Source organism: Diadema setosum, chromosome 1 (genome assembly GCF_964275005.1).
Source record: "Diadema setosum chromosome 1, eeDiaSeto1, whole genome shotgun sequence".
NCBI classification, from domain to species: Eukaryota; Metazoa; Echinodermata; class Echinoidea; order Diadematoida; family Diadematidae; genus Diadema; species Diadema setosum.
The window spans coordinates 15,173,436-15,193,915 of NC_092685.1; the positions used below are offsets into that span (position 1 = coordinate 15,173,436).

Genomic DNA, 20,480 nt, shown 5'->3' on the forward strand with positions numbered 1-20,480 from the left:
TGTTCATTGTTTCTTCGGATACGGAAGAGGTGAGTAAAACAAAATCATATTCTAAGGATGTCATATACCGACCAGTATTCCAACCTTATAATATCTTCCGTTTCGGTAAATGGTGCAAAATTATTGACTGTTGTAGTTTTTCCAGTGTTAGTCATAGCGACGATTCGAAAATAAGAAATGCTCTCACATGAAAGCACTGTAAATTACTATGCTTCAAAGCGCTATCTTGGCCCTTTATTCTCATATTCTATGGGCTTATCAGAACAACATGTCAGATCAATACACCTTCTGCAATTTGCCGTGTGTTTGATTTGCACTTCAAAAAGGAATGTGGTCAGAAGAATATGAAATACCTTTTAACTATGTCAGCTGACTGAGAGATATATATCTTTTTGGAATAAATGACCACTGGAACCAACGCTTCTCATTCAAAATTGCTTAAATCAATACATAAAAGAGTATACATTAATATATCAGAAAAGCTGATATGTAATCTATCATAACAATATATAATGTGCATGATGCGTATCTGTGTGTTTCATGTAATTATATAAATTATTGTTCATAATATGTAAATATTTTAAACCTTACATTTATTGTACATGCTCATAAGAGTATGATCAATATATGTGTGTCGTATGTACAACGGGAATAAATAACACGGCGTAATTTGAATCATTAAATCATGTAAGATCTGTACATGTAAGAAAAAAAAAAGGTTTTCAATGCACAACTCTAGATGATATATTTGCAAATATAATTTCTATGACAGCCCCCCTCCCCAACTCCCTTGCCGCACCATGCCGAAGTGCGATCAGCGTTTAGAATGTAGGAAGCGTTAAGTCAACTGCTGATTAATTGCTAAGTGGTTTTTCATCATCATTAGGTCCGGTTAAATTTGCTCCCGTGAGGCACCAGACGATGAACTATAGGCATAGACTGCCTTAATGGAAGTCAGTCTTTCTAATAAATGATAAAACACCCTTGGGAACACTATAATCAATGCTCTTATGGCTGTCACGCTATAGCCGATTGAAAGAAGTAAAAGAATATAATATGCGATATTCTTGCAAATTTCCCATTTGGTTTTTCCTTTTTAGTCATTTTATACGTTTTGCTCTATTCTACTTCTACGATATGGAAGAATATATTTTTACATGAGTTTTTAAGTATTATTAAAAACGAAAAAGTAGTACAATGTAATTAATCGTATAATATGTGTCATAATGTGTGATTATTTGAATGTTTCGCAATTTGGCACGTCATTGAATAATATATTTTGGCCTATTACATTGCATATGTATATTCGAATATAAACCATGTATATACTTATCAAACCTTGTGAATAAGGCAAAGACAATAATGCACCCTTTTTTTCTGCTATTTGAGTCACGTCAAATCGCACTTAATAAATTGACAAATTTGGGAGATCAATAAACTATAATTCTTAATTCCAGTTTCTTAGGGTGCTTTTGTGAATCCAAGGAGTACGCTGATATCCTACATAAGTATCTTTGTACGAGCAACTTAATATCCCATGTCATTGATTATCAATATAATGATTACGTTTTGGGGGCGCTGTGGCATAGTGGATAAGACTCTCGATTCCCAATTGTAGGACCCGAGTTCGAATCCCGCCCACTGCTGACATTCTTGGACAAGATTTTACCCATAATGTCCCTCTGGACTGAGGTGTATTAATGGGCACCTGGCAACGCTAGGGTGATAATAATGGCAGGGGCCTCTGGTGGAGCAGTGGCAACACTGAAGAGGCTAGCCTGGGTGTATAAGACATTATTATTATTTATTATTATTAGGTTTATCATTATACAGTGCTCTTGGGATTTCATATTTCTTATGAGCATTCAACAGTTTGAAATGGCAATATGTCAGCAGAGCGCGGATTGTAGGTCTCTGTCAACATTTGTTATCATTATTTAAATATAATGCTTTACGATCAAGAGTGACAGCAACATCAACTTGACCAGTGTATACTGTGATAGCGTGCATTTTGTAATAAATAAAAAAACAAAACAAAACAGCCATGTCAGATGAAACTTCCGGTCTTAAACAATGCTGGCCTTTCATTACCGAGTCATTAACATCTAAGTGAACATTATAATGCTTGCTTTAAAAAAAAAAAGAATCTTCTCGAGAATTATCGAAGTTATCGGCAGTGTAGAAACATTTATGTGATTAGCGGGTTTACTTACATTACCATGTTTAAATAAAGGCGTTATTTCGGCCCATTTTCATTCAATGATGATTAATACGTCTTAAAAAAAGTAAGAAATCTGTTCCGTTGTTCCTGTTCATGGTACTTAAAAGGTAAATTAAGATTGCTTATGGTTAACGTAAGTTTCACGTTGCCTTGGTATAAAGGTGTGTTTTGTTTTTTCTCAAAGGGCAAGGTGTGTGACAGAACCACTGAAAAGTCTCTTAAAATCAGACAAGCGTCAGGTATGGTTGAAGTTCAAATTGCACGCAACATCCTGAGGACTCTTTCAAGCAAGGATCACACACAATCACACACAACCATTCCCACATACACTCTAAAAAAAAAATCCGGGTCAGAACTGACCCGGAACCGGGTCTGTTGGGGTCACACCACGTTCCCGGTCAAAAATGACCCAATTCATGACTCTGAATGGGGTCATATCTAACCACATTCCTTGTCATTTCTGACCCGGAACGGGGTGTGACTCCAACGGACCCTTTCCGGGTTAGTTCTGACCCGGATGTTTTAAGAGTGCAGATGCAACCTTATAATGGAAGAAGCTACATGACAATTATGCGCGATATTACGTGTGTTGTATTTCCTTTTTCTCTAAGTAGCAGAGAGTCAAAACAACGTGACATGCCCGGGAAAGGCAAACGTGACGTCAGAGAAGTTGTTAGTCGGGAAACTTTTGTCCGAATACGGAGACACATCCGTACGCCCCGTTTTGGACCACCGACAGCCTGTCTACGTTTATTTCAGAATGCTTCTCTATGAACTCATCAATTTGGTGAGTTTGCAGGGCGAAAGGATGGAGGTCTCTGTATGGAGAACATTTGACAGCATTTGACATTTGATAATCATCTTTACTTGTATCCGTCATTGTTTGATTCCTTTCTTTCAACACATAATACAAAACACCAAACAAAGAGATAACAAGAACAACAGCTAACGAATAGATGATTCATATTGTACTTTAATAGTTTTGGTCACAGATACATTAGTTTTGTCACATTAGTCACAAATACATTAGTTTTAGTCACAAAAACAGTGATGGTTCATACTGTACTTTAGTATTTCTAGTCACAAATACCTTAGTTTGGTCACATTAGTACAAATACAAAGTCACAAATACATAGGCTATGATCGTTCGTTTCATAATTATGATATAGTATTATGTTCACAACAATAAGTAGAGAGTATTGTACCACTATATGTCAATGTGTTTTGATTGCATCTAACAACTGGCTGCACTGTATATAGGTCTCGAGGAAGCTACCAGAACCTGAACACGCAGAAGAAAGTAATTTGAAGCATGGGTACAGACACAAATCTAAATTATAGACTGACAACTCATGTGGAATACACGCAGGGGATATAGAAACTCGCACTTTTACACATTTTCAGAGTTGACGACTTGCACAATTATGATTAGCTCTGAAAATGAAATTTTTACCTTCCCGTAATCAGAAGTTAATTTTGTGCCCTCGCGCTATTATCTCTTTTTTCTTTCTCTTATCATAGTTATGGGCCTCACACTTTGACTTGTATCTGAAAACATGACGTACACTCGACACTGATAACTGTAAAACTCGATACTTTTAAGTAATTGAATAATTGCAAGGCCGTGTGGCAAATTAACCACCGACAGACGTAATATAATGACGCAGCCGAATGCGGAGGCCAGGTATAATTACGCTAGTTTGTACATGTTCGGTTTGTCAATGTTTGTCAATCACTGACAGTCAATTACTAGTGACAACAGACATAAGACACCTTAAATTGCAGGATTACTGAAGAAAAAATGAAAACAAGGATGTACAAGATGGGGTTAAGGAGTTATCATCTTACATCATTCTTTAATTCTTGAAAATAGGGAAAAAGAATTTCAAAACAGGCCTGAACAAATATTTTAATGGTTGCAACTTAAGTCTGCTGGAATATCACTCAAACATCAGAGCTATACATCTTTTTTTGAACCATCATTTTCTCAAAATTACACGTTCAGCAAGAAAATTAAACAATTTTAAGTTTTTTTTTTAAATCTCCAAATGCATTTTTTTTTTCAATTACTGCCTTACTGACAAACACAACATTGACGTGTGTCTCACACCATGACATGGTTAAAGCAAAGGTTATTTCCATACAAGCGTTGGTTATAATACTGGTGACGTAGGGACTTTACCTTTGCTAATTCATTCATTCATTCATGTTTGTTTTTATTTTCATCTCCAGTCAATATACATAGGTAAAACAAACGTCAAATGATTACATATCTTGTAACATATAATACATAATTATTGTTTCATAAAGGACTTGGTGGAAATGAAAATTGAGGGGCTGCTAAAAAGCGAACTTGTATAGTGCAGTCCCCTCACTTACGTTACATTACTACAATACATCAATACATAGCTTACAATACTACAATACATGTACCGTGCAAGTTAATCATTGAAAGTATGTACTTTTCATTATACATCGATGGTAACATGACGCATATGCTGTCACACACACACACACACGTACACACACATGCACAAATATATATACACACACAGGAGAGAGTAGGGAAAGAGAGGGAGGGAGAGAGGGGGGAGTAGAGAGACCGAAGGGCAGGTCAGTATTCTCGATGCAGGGCGAAGAAAATAGAACAACAATTCCAAAACAGGCAAACTAATCATGGGGTACATATAAACTAATGAAATACTTCTTTAAATTACTAGAAAATGATTTCAAACTTGTAGAATCTTTTATATTTTTCTCGAGGGAATTCCAAACTTTTGGGCCACTGTAAATAAACTTAGATTTTGTAAATAGAGTTCGAGTAAGGGGCAAATGATACTCATCTGTTTGACGAGTGGGGGTATTTATGAATATTTTTATTCTTATCAAACATATTTTGAAAAACTAAAGGAAGTGAATTGTTATGTAAACTATACATAAATTGACCAAGGTAATAATAATACAAATCCCTAACTTTCAAAACCTTATTCTCCACAAATAAATCATCTGTATGGGAATATCTGGATGTATTACATATTACTCGAAGTGCTCTTTTTTTTGTAACAAAAATATCCAAATAAGTTGAATGTGTACTTCACCATACTGTAATTCCATACGTTAAACAAGGTAAAATTAAGGTCCAATATAACATTAACAACGTTTTAACAGGAAAACAAATCTTTACTTTATTAATTACACCTATGTTACTGGAAATTGTACGGCATATGCTGTTTCCAAGAGAGCTTACTATCTACAGTTAGACCAAGAAGTCTAACAGAATAAACCTGTTTTATCACTTTATTTTCAAAAGTTATATCATGTGGCAATTTATCAAGGGTATTACTAAATAACATCACATTCGTTTTCTGCAAATTAAGCGATAATCTATTTGCTCTTAGCCATTGCATTATCTTGTTCAATTCTTCATTCATAATATCAACTAATGTATGAGGATTTGAATGAGAAAAAAAAAAAGATTAGAATCATCTGCAAATAATATAAAAGAGAGAACATTTGAAGATTTTGGAAAATCATTGATGTAGATGATAAAAAGTAACGGCCCTAATATACTTTCTTGTGGAACTCCACAATCAACTGAACGCAAAGAAGATTTTTCATTGTTTATAAAAACAAATTGTTTTCTGTCTTTCAAATAGCTTCTGAACCACTCCAAGGCCTTCCCACGTATACCATAATGATTAAGTTTATAAAAAAAAAAGAATGTCGTGGTTAATTGTGTCGAAGGCCTTGGAAAGGTCCAGGAAGATTCCTGCAGTATGTTGAAATTTATCACTGGCCCGAGATACTTTTTCAGTGAAAGATAGTATTCCATGTGCTGTGCTATGTTTTCTGCGGAATCCAAATTGATATTTTGACAAAATGTCATTTTTATTTAGAAATTCTATAACTCGAGAATATGTTATCTTTTCTAATATTTTAGATATATTAGGCAAAAGTGAAATAGGTCTGTAATTATTCAATTCTTCCCTATTACCCTTTTTAAAAATTGGAATCATTTTTGATATTTTCATAGCCTCTGGTACCTGACCTTGTGATATTGATAAATTAAAAATATGAAACAATGGATCAACAATATAAGATATTATATTTTTAACAGTATATTATCAATGTCATCATAACCAGAACTTCTTTTAGAAGGTAAATTATGAACAATATCTAAAATCTCATATACTGTTACAGGGGGAAAAAGATTGAATTTTGATTACCTACATCCAAATAATCATAAGATTTATTACTAGACAACGGGCTATTTTCACAAAGATTCCGGCCAACAGTCGAAAATGTGAATTGAATATTTCTGCTATCATACGTAGATCTTTTATTTCAGATGCATCATTCTTAATCTTAGAAATAACATTTCTTTCCTTATGCTTATTCAATGTTTCATTAATCAATTTCCAAGTATTACACATATCATTTTTAAATAAATCTAATTTTCTTATATAATAATTCTTTTTTTCTTTACGCAATACCATTGTGAGAGTATTGTTATATGCAGTATATTCATCACGGGATTGCCGTGTGTTTTTAGCCTTATATACATAATATAAATTATTTTTACGATTAATTGAGCGTAATAATGACTTTGACACCCATGGCAATCTTGGATCGCATTTGTAATTACACAACTTTTACTAACTAATGGAATATGTATATCTAACAAAGTAACAATCTTATTTATAGAAATATCATAAGCTACATTCGTATCTTGCAACACATATAAATCAGACCAGTCAATTTCCATCAAAGACTCTTGAAACCGGGCTATATTCTGAGGTGTGAACTTACGCCTCCTTTCATAATTCTGAACTTTTTTAGTCTTTAAATGTAAAGATGAACACATATAAGTTGCATAATGATCAGATATATCCGTAAGTATAATAGCAGAATCAGGAAGAGGGTTTACATTACAAAAAATATTATCTATTAAAGTGGCAGATTGTTCTGTTACATGGGTTGGTTTTGAAATCAAGGGTGAGAAATATGCAGAGAGCATAATATTGAGAAATTCCTCGGGGTAATACAAATCATTACATTTACTTAAATCAATATCAAAGTCACCCATTAAATAACATTCTTCATTTGAAACTGAAGATTCTTGTAATATTTCATGAAAATAATCAAAAAAAATTATATTAGCGTCATGGGGCCTGTATATTACGCCTAATAAGATATTTTTCCGATTAGGCACTTTGATTTCTATAAATAAGGACTCAACAAAACTTTCCATTCGACAAATATCTTTTCGAATGATAAAATCAAAGTTGGATTTAACATAAAAAGCAACACCTCCACCACTTCTATTATATCTGTCATTATTTATCAAATGATATCCTGGGAGATTAAATAAATAGGCAGTATTATCAGTGAGCCATGTTTCTGTAAGCCCAATTAAAGAAAAAAAATGAGTCCATGAAATTATCTAAAACAATACGCGCAAATTATCAAAATTTTTATTTGTACTTCTTATATTCATATGCATCAAAGAAAACTTTTCACTAACATCTTCAGACTTTAATTGATTAACAGTGACATATGGCGAAGAAATATCTTGAACCTTATCATTAAAGATATAATTTGTATAAAAATTAACATCTTTGGCTATTAGGTTATCAAATGACAGTGTAGCAGTGGCATTCGGATTGTTTGAATCAAATACAAACAAATCATGGAAATCCTGTTCATTCAGACGACTGAAGTCAAAATCAGATATCGAATCAGCTATTAAATCGTTTTAACGCTGGAAGACCCTGATGGTCGTAACAAAACCACTCCGCACGTCCTGTAATGAGAAATCTACTGACCTGTTGAAAGAAGAGAAGGAGAGGAGGAAAAGAAAGAGCGTGGACACGTACACACATATGGTACATGCATACACATGCATACACACACACACACACACACGTACATATACAGACACACACGCATACTCATACACATCAATGTCATAAGGGGACATACACATCTATCAATTCAAGGAGTCACATCGGTCTCTCCAAAGAAGCGCAGGGGTAAAATAACCTTATATTCAAACAATACTCTTAGAATTTGTACCATTCACTGATATCATTGGTACTTTCATTACCTATCAATAACTATCACGGGGAAAAAATTATAGTGTAACTATTATTGCATACCATTATGAAAAAAAAATGATGTGATTTAATGTAAAGTTAATGAACAACTGTCTGCCGAGCAATGATTTGTACAGTCATAAAGAAACATACTGCTGACGTCAGATCATGTCTATGGAATTATAAAGGACAGCACATAATAAATTTGGATGTGTATAATACCGAATGTTACATCTCTGCACAGAAAATACAGAGGTAAAATTAGATGTCAGAGAGGGCATACCCTAACCAATGTATCATCGTTTTTTATGCAAAGAGTCATGTTTTCTGTTTGTTGTGGCAACAATTCTGTATAGAAATTGATATTAGGCATATGTAATCATAGATTTTAGATGTACATTTGTCATGAAAATTGTTGAAATTGTACAAAATAATCATACAGTGTAATATTTGATGATATTGCTTAAAATTGATGACACTACAACCCAATGGCATACAGATGATGATAATTAGAATCAAGTAAAATTCACATTTAAACCTATGAAAAGTGAATATTTTGACGATCAGTTTCAACAAAAAGCCAAGTGACGAATTTCAGATATCACGTGAATCTGGAGGCGTCTCACACCACAGGCTTGTCACCACGCTACATTTGCATGATGCTTCACAGGACAGAGCCACTCTATCCAAACATTTGCACATACGATTCACTCCACGTGAAATCGATACCATGAAAAGAATACTTCACGAACAGACCTACGTGCCAACACGTCTATTTGATCAGTTTGTCGGGAATCGATATTTATTCACATTGCTATAATCATATTATGCAGATTACGTGATTGTACATTAAGATGCACACCGTCACGCCGTCAACGTTCTATTTGTTACACTTTCACATTTTGGATGTACAAAAAAAAAAAAAAAAAACATTGCCAATATGAAACCACGATCATTACTTTAAATATCACGCATCGTCGTCCTATTATGTCGTCATGGCATTGTATGTTTTAATTGAAATGTCATGACGTGTTTTTAAAGGGTTCCACCATTATGACTTGCAAAGTGCTTGATTGGATTATTCATTTCACGACTCATGCATTTTATTGAGTGATGGATGTACGGACAGACAAAGAAAAAGTTTTTAAAAAAGTGATATCCTGCCCTTAGGCCATGATCCCTCATTTTTAATTGTAGTGGGGGAAACAACGCAACGTCGTGAAGAACGAATCAATTATGTGACCAATTCACAAATACGGTATTTAGTGGGCCCACGGTATGAATGATTACATCGTCCACGCCCTTTTTAAGTTTAATTCCTGCTAAAGTGAAATGTGCAAACAACAATCAGGTGAATATTACAATAGTCTGACGCCCTATTAGATAGTTAGGTAAGCTTAGTCTTTGAGTGGAAGTACACACAAAACCATACAATTACTCACGCAAGAGAAGAGTGAATTGCACTTAATTATATTGTGTCCCAGTACATCGATCGGCCTGAGTCATTTAATTCTTTGTGATTTCATCCCTAGGATCAAACTCAGCAGAAGGCTACCATCCGGTCAAATATGAGATTGGTATGTCACACAATATAATAACATCTTATGATATCGTGAGTATCGACATGTTTAACAGTGGCCATGTACATTATATATATATATTTTTTCATAAGAAAATTGCTACCGCTGGTGGTCGATAAATGATGATAGTGATGGTAGGTCTGATAATAATGATGATAACGAAATATGACACTCAACTATGGTCCTGTGTCCATGATAACTTCTGCTGATATAAATATTTCTTCACAATGTTTACAAATTCGGGTATAGTTTGATTTAAACGAACCGTTTATTCATCCTTTCATTTTCTTGCATCTACTCAAGCTCCACCACTCAAAAATTTGTCTTCTCTTCTATGATGTTATAAAGCTGAAGTAAGCATAATACGTGGGCCTACTACCTAAGGGTATGCAGCTTGCCGTAACTAGATGCACTAGCTCATAATCACAAAGGAGGTTAAAAAATAATTCCACACCTTCCCCCCCCCCCCCCCATATTCTCTACCCTGGAACATTTCCTATATATCAATTATGGCCATCATGCTGAGGTGTTATTCTACGAGACCTATTCTGCTATTATGAGTTTGTGCATTAGTCACGGTAAGGCGCATAACATAAGGTATTGTAAGAACTGTTTCACCTGACTTCGCTGCTAATTACATCACTAAAAAGCCAGAAAGTTATTACTTTAGGGGCAAAGCAAAGGGGTGGCTACAGTGGGTGTAGACCTATATTAACATAAGTAAAAGTCAAATTGTAATGGATGTCAGGGAATGCCAATGATTCAAACGTAATACTGACTATAGCTAATCAACGTTTATTTGTTTAACAGATACCCATTGGCATCTACGTAGACAGAGCATTGTTGTACGGAGCTTGAGGCTGCATTTTTTTCTATGATGTAGTATGTTATCCGATATTAAAAGAAAAAAAAAACATGCCCCCTCCCCAAACAATGACATTGGTTTACTTGTGATTTCTCAAGATATTAATTTCGATATTTATTAGAGTTTTTAAACACACACAGAGAAAGAGAGAGAGAGTGAGAGAATGAGAGAGAGAGAGGGGGGGGGGGAGAGAAAGGGTTTGGGGAAGGGGAGGGGTGCAGATTCAGTCCCCATGGTTCTGTGGCCCTAGTCATGTCATGTAATTTTAATGGCAAAAGTATTCTGCCATGATCCATCAAATCTAAGTTGTAAAACTTGAGGAATTCTTATACAATCTGTTCAGATCTTCAACGCTAACATTCACAAAAGACCTGTCTGACAAAGGCATAGCACAGAAGAAAAAGCCAATGTCACCTATATCTTACAATAATGTATACAATTCGTACGTTTATTGTGTTTATATACTAATACAGGGATGGTACAGTTTCGGTTGAGATGAAGCTTCAGGTTTCTAATTTTTTTGACCATAATTTGTTAAGATAAAGAGAAACTTGAGAAATATGAAAAAACATAAAATTCTAAGAGGAATGAAAAGTTTATTTGAAGGTTTTGGCATGACTGAGATACACAAAACAAAGATGGGACCCAGCTTTTATTAGGATCGCGTTGTTTTACTTTGTTTCTGGGTATTTCATAAGCCATTTCAAAACCAATTGTCATCAAATTAACTTTGAATTCCTCTTAGAATTTTATGCTCCTTAACATATTTTCATCAAGTGGTTTGTAAGTATCATGAAAAAAAGTTCAAAGCTGAATCCTCACCCCTAACCAATACTATATATCATCCCTTTAACTTATCCTATCTCCAATTGTGTGTGTGTTTGGATAAGATATGGACGGACGAATATCTGCAGTGGGACCCGGACGAATACGGTGGTGTGTACAATATCACGCTGAAGCTGTCCCAGATCTGGAGACCAGATTTCGTCATCGACGAAGAGTAGGTGTCAACTAATTGAAACCAGAGAAATAAATTACATCTTCTAAGTAGTATGTGTGTGAAAGGAATCAGTATCTAAATGTCATGGTATGAATGATATCAGGTGTCAATTCATCTTATTACGATTAGGGGCTTACGTGGAAATGACATTCACCTTCTTTTAGACTGGGAGAAATGGCTATGTTTAATGCATGTTCACTGGTTTTGTACTTGGCATATAACCGACGGCGTGGGCTATTCTATTCCATTGCATTGTGCTAGTTATCTTGGGTAGATATGAACACAGCAAACTGAATCAGATCGGAGCTCGATCAGAGTTGCAGATACTCTTAGCATCGCTACTACTGTAGATGCATGTATGAGGTAGTGCAGTGTATAATGTGTATCAAATATTTGTATTTTCCTACAAATTCCATTAAAACACTGTACTGCATAATGTCGTACGTTAACTTCTTTGTTTGTGTGTGCGTGTGTCTAAAATCCCGATTACACAGTGTTAAGAGGGAGTTCATTAGCCTTCCAGAGAAGCACACATATGCGGTGGTCCAGCATACAGGTCTTGTAGACTGGTTATTTCCTGCTATTACTACCACCGCCTGCAAGATGAACATCGAATATTTTCCCTTCGATGTGCAGAAGTGCATCATCACCGTCTACCCCTGGACCCTGGATGAATCCAAGGTAACATATTCCCTTCATCTCCATCATCCATTTCTCTTGGTTTACAATTGCATAAAACTGGTTACAACTCCTTGTGCTTGTATAGTTGTGATCATGGTTTTTGTCTACTAATATTGTGTGTGTGCGTGTGTGTATGCGTGTGTGTGTGTGTGTGTTTGTGTGTACGCGCTTGTGTGTGTCTGTAGGAGTGACTGCAGATAAATTTTATTTCATCCTGGTCTGCTGCTACTTCCTTACAGCATATACTTACATGTTTCCACTTTCCCCTTTTCTCATCAGGTAACCTTCAGAAATTTAGCCTGTCATTAATAAGCCTGTCAGAAATTTAGCCTGTCATCAAACACGGCGCCGACAGTATTTAATGATTCACTTATCTAAATTGCAAACAAAGTTCACCTGACGCTTTTGTGAACTTTTACCACTCCACAGCTACTCGCCATTGATGTTGACAAAATATTTTCAACAAAAATGATTCTTTCTGATGTAAATCTCGCTCAAAAGGGCATACAGTATATGAATCATTTTTTTTTTTTTTATGTACACACCCAGATGCGATTCTTCGCCAGAGATGATGAGGATGCATTGCAGAAGCGCTACGTCCAAAATCGCGTCTGGAGTCTCATTGACTTCAAGCCGGAAAACGTCAGCGTCCAGTACCTATGCTGCCCGCACCCGAACGATCACATCATGTACACCCTGACTTTCCAAAGGGAGTCAGACTTCTTCGTAATGAACATCGTCCTTCCCGCCATCTTCCTTACCGTGCTCATGCTGACCGGATTCTGGCTGCATCCCGACTCCGGCGAGAAGGTCGCCTTCACCGTTACCAACCTGCTGGCGCTTATACTCTTTCAGCAGCTGGTGGCAGATAATATGCCACCCATCGGAAAACCCAGATCTATTTTAGGTAAGTTCAAGTGCACGGAGGACCTTGAGAAGATCAAAATTCAGAATTCATCTCCTTCTTCTTCTTCTTCTTCTTCTACCTCTTCCTCTTCTGGGTAAGTTAAATCTACCTCCTTAAATAAGCTGAAGATTTTTGCAGACTTACAGATTGTGTTGAGTACTTTAGAATAAACTTATCAATTACTTGTAAAATTCAGTGTATGATGAAAGTTTGAACACGTATTCGTATCTGAACGAAACCACCGGCAAAACGTTTGACGGTTACAAAATAGATAATACTTTCGAAACGTTAACACCAGCTTCTCTGGGGTGTTCTTTGATCTAATCTGATTTTAATTTTCTTATGTTTCATACATTTGAAGTAGCGTAACCATAATACATTATTTTCGTGTGTAATACTTGCAAAAACAACAAAGCTGAAGCCTATGGTTAATCATCGAGGTTCATAAGTGCGTGTGTGTGTCGATTTGCGGCTATCGATATGTAATTTTACGTTTTTTACGATGTGTCTAATTTCCTTTACAAACTTCCTACTATAGTCACGTGCTTCTTCCTTTTGATCGCCCTGAGTGGATGCTCAGTATTCCTCACGGTGTTGATTCTGCGCATGTACCATCACAGCGGGGAATCCCCTCCTCCTAACTGGGCGATACGACTCGTCCAACCGTTTTACGGCAGAAGATCAAGACGACTTGTTAGGTACATTGCTCTTTTCCTTATCCAATTATCATAACTCTACTCTCTCTGCCTCTTCGTACTTCATATGAATCTCTCTTTCTCTCTCTCTCTTTCTGAATGTTTGTATGTATGTGTATATATGTTGATTAGGTAATCCACGTGTTGGCAAGATAAAAAGATAAGTAACAAAACTGGAACAAAGTTCATGCTGTATCACCAACGGTTTATTTCTGTACACAAATTTTCGAGCGTCTCCCCGCCCTTTCTCAAGTGTTGAGAAAGGGCGGCGAGACGCTCGAAAATTTGTGTGCAGAAATAAATCGTTGGTGATACAGTATGAACTTTGTTCCAGTTTTGTTACTTATATATATATATATATATATATATATATATATATACATACATATATACATACATACATAATTTTATACATACACATGTGACTGTGCATCACAAAACCAACAAAAAGTCGCCGGACATGGATTTTTAGTTAAGAGGAGATTCTTAAAGAGCAGACCCTAAGCTTTAAAATAATGAATAACTCAATTCAAATGGACTCTCCTAACCTATCCAAATGTTGGAAAGAAAGCACACACTCTCGAAAGTGTATACTGAGAAAAGAGGCTCCGAAGTAAAGGGTTTTGTATTTTCAAGCGCTTTTAAAGTCTTTATCGAGCCTTGCTATCTGTGCGATGAATGGAACAAAAAATTGGACGTAAGCCACAAGAGCAACAGCAAGGAAGGGATTATCAGATTAATATGAAATTAAGCATGCTTTATTATCACATTATGCAAATAATTAACGCCAACTTTCAAAGCAGTAGCATTACCCTTTCTAAAGCTATTAGAGTTGAAAATGAAAAGTATGGGCAGGGTTCTTAAGAAATGAGAAAAAGACACACCTAATCACATCATTCTCCAAAAAATGTTTAAGAAAACTGCTGGTTTTATGATCCCAAACTTTATTATAACGTGGAAAAAGACTTCTCTTTCAGAAAATATGAAAAACCAAGATTTCCTGGGTTGACACATTTCACCTATTTCCAGTCCTAACTCAAAATCAGTGCAAGCGACTTTTTGTTAGTTTTGTAATGCACGGTCACATATATACAAAAATCGTTATTATCATCATTATTACTATTACTATTATTATTGTTATCATCATTATCATTATATATACGTGTACCTCACAAAAAGTATCTAACCACTCTTTAGGTGGATCATAGCTAAAATAAGGTGTGTTGTATCGGACAACTTTTAACAGACATTGAAAAAAAAAATCAATTCCAAACACTTTGACACTTTATCTATTGAAATCGAATAAAAAATATGGGCACAAAAGTGAATCATTTGTAAATACTTCCCGTCTCCCGAAAAAAAAACAGTTGCTGTAATCCCTGGGAGTCATTTCACAATTATTTGTGTATACTTCAATAGTTGTTGTTATTTCTCTTCTATTCTTCATTCAATGTAAACTTTATCTGACAATAGCCACTTTGTATCATGTCTATTTGTACATGAATACATGACTGTAATCTAAAATCATGTACGTATGTATGTATTGTGAGTTGATCTGCCAAGCCTGATATCGGAAGGTTTTTATCATCTTCTTCTCTTTCTGACTCTTTTTCTGTCTCTCCTATTATCCCTTTTATCCACGAGCATCATGTTTGATCCCCTTCTCTTATTGCATTAATGTATTGTATCATCGGTTGCCAAAGGGTCAAGCTTAAAGCTTATCATTGGTAACCATTCTATATGGTAATTCATAACATATGTACTGTAATTATGTCACAGATGTATATGTAATGAAAATTGTTGAAATTGTCGAAACTAGCTATAATGAGTATCATATGTTTGATTATATTGATTTTAAAATTTTATTTTGAAATGTAAATTATGCCATAGAGAGAATAAATCAAATCAATTAGCACAGGTGCACACTGGTACAAATGACTTCACTCGTTTTCAAAGCGGCATAATGCATAAGCTTGCACGTCACAACAATCACGTTCCATGTATTCATGTAATCCTTATAAAGGGTGCTTGCTATTGTACATCCACCTGACAACAAGCCTGGTATTTGCCAATATTGATAGAAAAAGTTGTATACGCGTTCAATGCATAACAATGACATGTATGCCTGCCTATATTAGTGTCAATACACAGACCATTCTGGTCACCTGGTATGTATATCGGGCGTATGCATTATGCCGCTTTGGTTACGAGTGAAGTTACACTGTACCTAACCGACTGAGAGAGAGAAAAATAAAGAAAAATTAATTGTACCAATGTGCACATGAGCTACATGGATTGCTACATCTTTTAGTTTTTGGGGGGTTTTTTTGAGGGGGGAGGGAGGGAGAATTAACATATGAATGACCCATGTGCTACATTCTTTTTCGCCTTTAACAAGGGAAGTGTCAAAATGTTTGGAATATTCTTTTGAAAATTGTACGTATATGTGACTATCCTAATGTTTAAATGTGTTTGCTTTGTTATGCGACTTTAAATTTGTATTTGGGACAATGAAATATTATGTGTGCCAAATATGTGTATGGGTTATAGAGATAAAAAGAGATGACATGGACTGAAGTACAAGACTCAAAGAGACCGAGAATGAGTTCTTGCTACAAATTGCCACAACTAAGGCACTTTCGATACTCCTTACTACTTAATTATTTTCGGTTCTTCTTTTCTTACAGAAAGCTTTATGGCAAAGCGAAAAATGGTGAAAACGGCATAATATCTACCATATCTCACGAAATTCCCGGCGAGTCACTGCCGTGCTCCAAGGAGCAGCAATTCGCTGCCGAAGCGGCGGTTGCAGAGGGCGAGGCCGAGGACATCGAGACGGCTTCCAATAGCTTTCTCTGGAAGCAGTTCGCCATAGCTTTCGACTCCTTTTGTGGCACACTACTGACTTTCTGCATGATGGGATGTATGATTTACGCTACTGTGAGCTTTTCAAACCAGTTCGGTTGATTCGGGTTCCGCTCTCGACCACTTCCCAATGACTGTTTACTCTCCGTCGAAAAAAAAATAATGTAAGTGATGCGAACTGTTTTGTTCGATGTCTACTATACTAGCGGACCCGCGGTGTATATAGAAACTGAAATACACGTACAGTCGCACCTGTTTAAACGCACGTTATGTCTTCTTCGCGATTGTAAAACACGGGGTTTCATTTATTTTCTGTTGAAGTTTAAATGGAAGCGAAAGTGTTTCAAAAACAACAATACAGTGTACATCTATTTGACCACAGTTGCTGTATGAAAGTTTCAAAGGGTAAACTCCTATATTGTATGTGTATCATTGTTATTGAACATTATTTTGATATTCAGGGCATTTCACTGTCCTTTCAAATTACACAGTGACATAAGAGAAACATAGTGTATCTCTTTTCTTGTTAAAGAAGGTTTTCATATAAGTTCTGATTCTGCGTTGTGCAAAGGCACATGAACAAGCAAAGATGATTCTATGTTCATCAACTAAATCAATGTGAAGAAATGTACTTTTTCTTATGAATATGCATTTCTATTTCGTTTTTTTTTTAGAGATGCAATTACAAATGAAATCCGAAGAGATATAAAATAATACAAATAACACAAATATTTAATTAAAAGTAGCTGTCACTTTGAAAGGTTGATTCCTATTGTCTTGTGTCAGCAAATTTCATCTTTTAATATCAATTTGATTAAGATGAGCATTCGTCAAACTTTTCAAAAGCTCTTGCTAATCCCTCTTTGATTGTCCGTCCTGTATTTCTAAGACGGTTTCAGAAAGAATGCTGAATCTATTGAATGCTACATCTATTGAAAACAATGCATTGTGGCCAATCAAGTACTATTGTGGTATTCAAACATCATGAAATGGCATTTATTGATCAATATTGATCAAATTTACCGGGTCTGGATCCCCTACGAATGCAAACTGGGTTAATTTTTACAACTTCGTCACGAACCTGAATCACAATGACTAGATAGTACGATGGGAGTCTTACGATATCAACAGATAAAGGGGAAAAAGAAAAAGAAATGTGGGTTATATTACATTTTCATCTTGAGTCAATTTTCTGAGTATTTTTTTATATGATGTTAGATCCTTTTCACCTTATTGTCCTCAAACTTGATTTCCATTAGAAACACCACGGCTGCATAAGAGATGTAAATATTGATAACTAGTAACCTATGTAAACTGATAAGTCAAATTTATTTCTTAGGGTGTGAATGCATTATGGTAGAAATACCCTTATCCCAGGTATCCAAGTATCACCCTATAAACGTCACATTATCTATTAAAACATTATCTTCATATCACTGTTTGCTGTTCTGGTAGAACTCTGTTTGCATCACTCGGAACAAATTGGTCAAACAGAAGTGCTCTGTGAAAAGAGAAGAAGAAAATACAATATACAACTTCAGTAACCTAATTGTGTTCATCAGACCTTTAATATGAACATAAGAAAACTTGTGGTATACTCACGCATTAACACGATAAAGAGGGGACGTATATACCAGAGGATCGAAGCAAGCAAGATTACAGACTACCAAAGTTTATATTAAAAAGAAAAACAATAGTATGGAGCACCGGGAACCGGAGAAGAATGAAAGCATGAGTAATCCCGAGACTGCATCAACCAGCCTAAACATCATGTCTGCTTATTGCTCATTGTGGCTTTAATTGGTAAAAAACACACCCATGTGACTGTGCACTTCAGCGTTTGAAACGGCAGTAGGCGCTAGTCTACTGGCCGATTAGTGTCAACTAAAAGACGCACGACTGTTTCACTCACCACGCCGTCCACGTCCGCGATGAATGGAAACAGTGACAACTGGTACTCTCGTGGTGGCTTCTCGCAGTAACAAGGCATTGTTATGGTATTCATAAAAGACAAGAAAACAAAGTGATTTGTCATCTTGACATCGGAAAAAAATGATGCGTTGGTTGAGTTTATCTTGTCTTTTTTTAATATTTATTACTACCTTACTCATTCTACTCGATCAATGTGCATTTTTACAGGATGCGGTTTCAGATGTACATATCGATTGTGATAATCTCATTTATGTGCACAAAGACCACAGACTTGCCTTAAAATCTTACTTGGGTTTAGGAAACAAAATAATATTCATTGACTAGTCATAATCACTTCTCATTAAATCCTCTGTTCAAATCAAACAATCAAAATTTACCTTTCGAACTCCACTTGACAAGTTTGTTGCAACATTCAAGGTTATGATCCTCACATCAATTACATTGCCACTCAGAACAAATGAATAATTTGTTGACTATCCGCAGGGTATGATCCTGCCATGTGCCTACATATAGGTTTGCCCTGTGTCAAAATTTTTTTGGCAACCTTCAGACCACCAAGCTAATTGGTGCTTTTAATTGGGAAGTGCGCGTTTTGAAAACCTCTTTAGAGTAATGAGTGGTTGGGTCCCCATAAACCTAATGGAAATATCTAGTGTATAAGAAAACATCCATTGTGTTACGTGGTCGTGGGTCAATTGCGTCAGTGGAATGAGCGCAAATATCCATACTAGTGTTAGAATATGAAGTTCTTGAACCACGCTACGAAAATACCAATGACAAAAACAAAATCCCCCGAAAACCCCCCCCAGTATCTGCAATGTAACTATATGACGGATACTGCATTTTCCCTTGAGGCCAGGGCGGATTACGCAATAAAGGAGGATGCTTCGTATCAAAGGCCTTTGCTGGACCATATTTCAGAAATTATATACCTTGGTACACATCATTATAGATTTATTTATCCTTTCTCTTTAGAAAGATATATGATCAAAATAAAATGTGCGCACAAAAATTCAACCATATTATGCGTGCTTGACTTTACATAATGTGTGAATGTGTTCTTCTGTGTGTGTGTGTGTGTGTGTGTTTGATTGATAGCTGTCATTGAACCAATTCATAGGCGCGAATACGAAGTTTAGTCACAGCATGCAGAGCGCTGCAGAATACACATCAACCCTTGACTGAAGTATGAATTATTTAGTACATCGCGATTGCTGGACAGTAGAAAATGAGACAACGGCAGTAAATTGAGAGGAATATGATTATGACTGGAACCAGTTGACTCAGCACAATGCATATAGGCAATATTCAGCCAATCGAATTATGAAACATTTTGCTCGTACCTTGCCATCGAGTAAACAATACGGTGCTTAAGAAAATTGCCAGGAAACGTAGGGGCGTAACATTTTCAAACGCTGCTATAGTTTCATTGTAAATTAAATTTTCGTCTACAAAAGGAAATATGGGTTACACAACTGCCCCGTCACAGAGCCTTTCTACCATTGAGAGATAAAGAGAGAATGAAAAACACAGGGAAAGAGAGAGACAGAAAGAGATGGGGGAAACAGTGAGAGGGAGGCGACAGAAACTGGCATTTTCAAGGTAGAGGTTTTCAGAGCCTACCTATTATGATTCATGA

General features: G+C 35.8%; 1 protein-coding gene across 1 annotated transcript; it reads left to right on the forward strand.

The window, feature by feature from the left end:
• Positions 1 to 1,878: 1,878 nt before the first annotated feature.
• LOC140237235 (neuronal acetylcholine receptor subunit alpha-10-like) lies at positions 1,879 to 17,011 on the forward strand. Its single transcript, XM_072317181.1, has 8 exons — positions 1,879 to 1,906; positions 2,836 to 3,008; positions 9,849 to 9,893; positions 11,652 to 11,761; positions 12,256 to 12,442; positions 12,992 to 13,349; positions 13,888 to 14,047; positions 16,732 to 17,011. Exons 1-8 carry the CDS (start codon positions 1,879 to 1,881, stop codon positions 17,009 to 17,011), a joined length of 1,341 nt encoding a protein of 446 aa, XP_072173282.1.
• The last annotated feature ends 3,469 nt before the right edge of the window (positions 17,012 to 20,480 follow it).

Coding starts and splice junctions, on each gene's coding strand:
- LOC140237235 (XM_072317181.1), top strand. CDS start 1,879: ATGGCAATATGTCAGCAGAGCGCGGATT. Junction 1,907..2,835: donor ATGTCAGCAGAGCGCGGATT/GTAGGTCTCTGT, acceptor TTCTCTAAGTAG/CAGAGAGTCAAAACAACGTG. Junction 11,762..12,255: donor GATTTCGTCATCGACGAAGA/GTAGGTGTCAAC, acceptor CCGATTACACAG/TGTTAAGAGGGAGTTCATTA.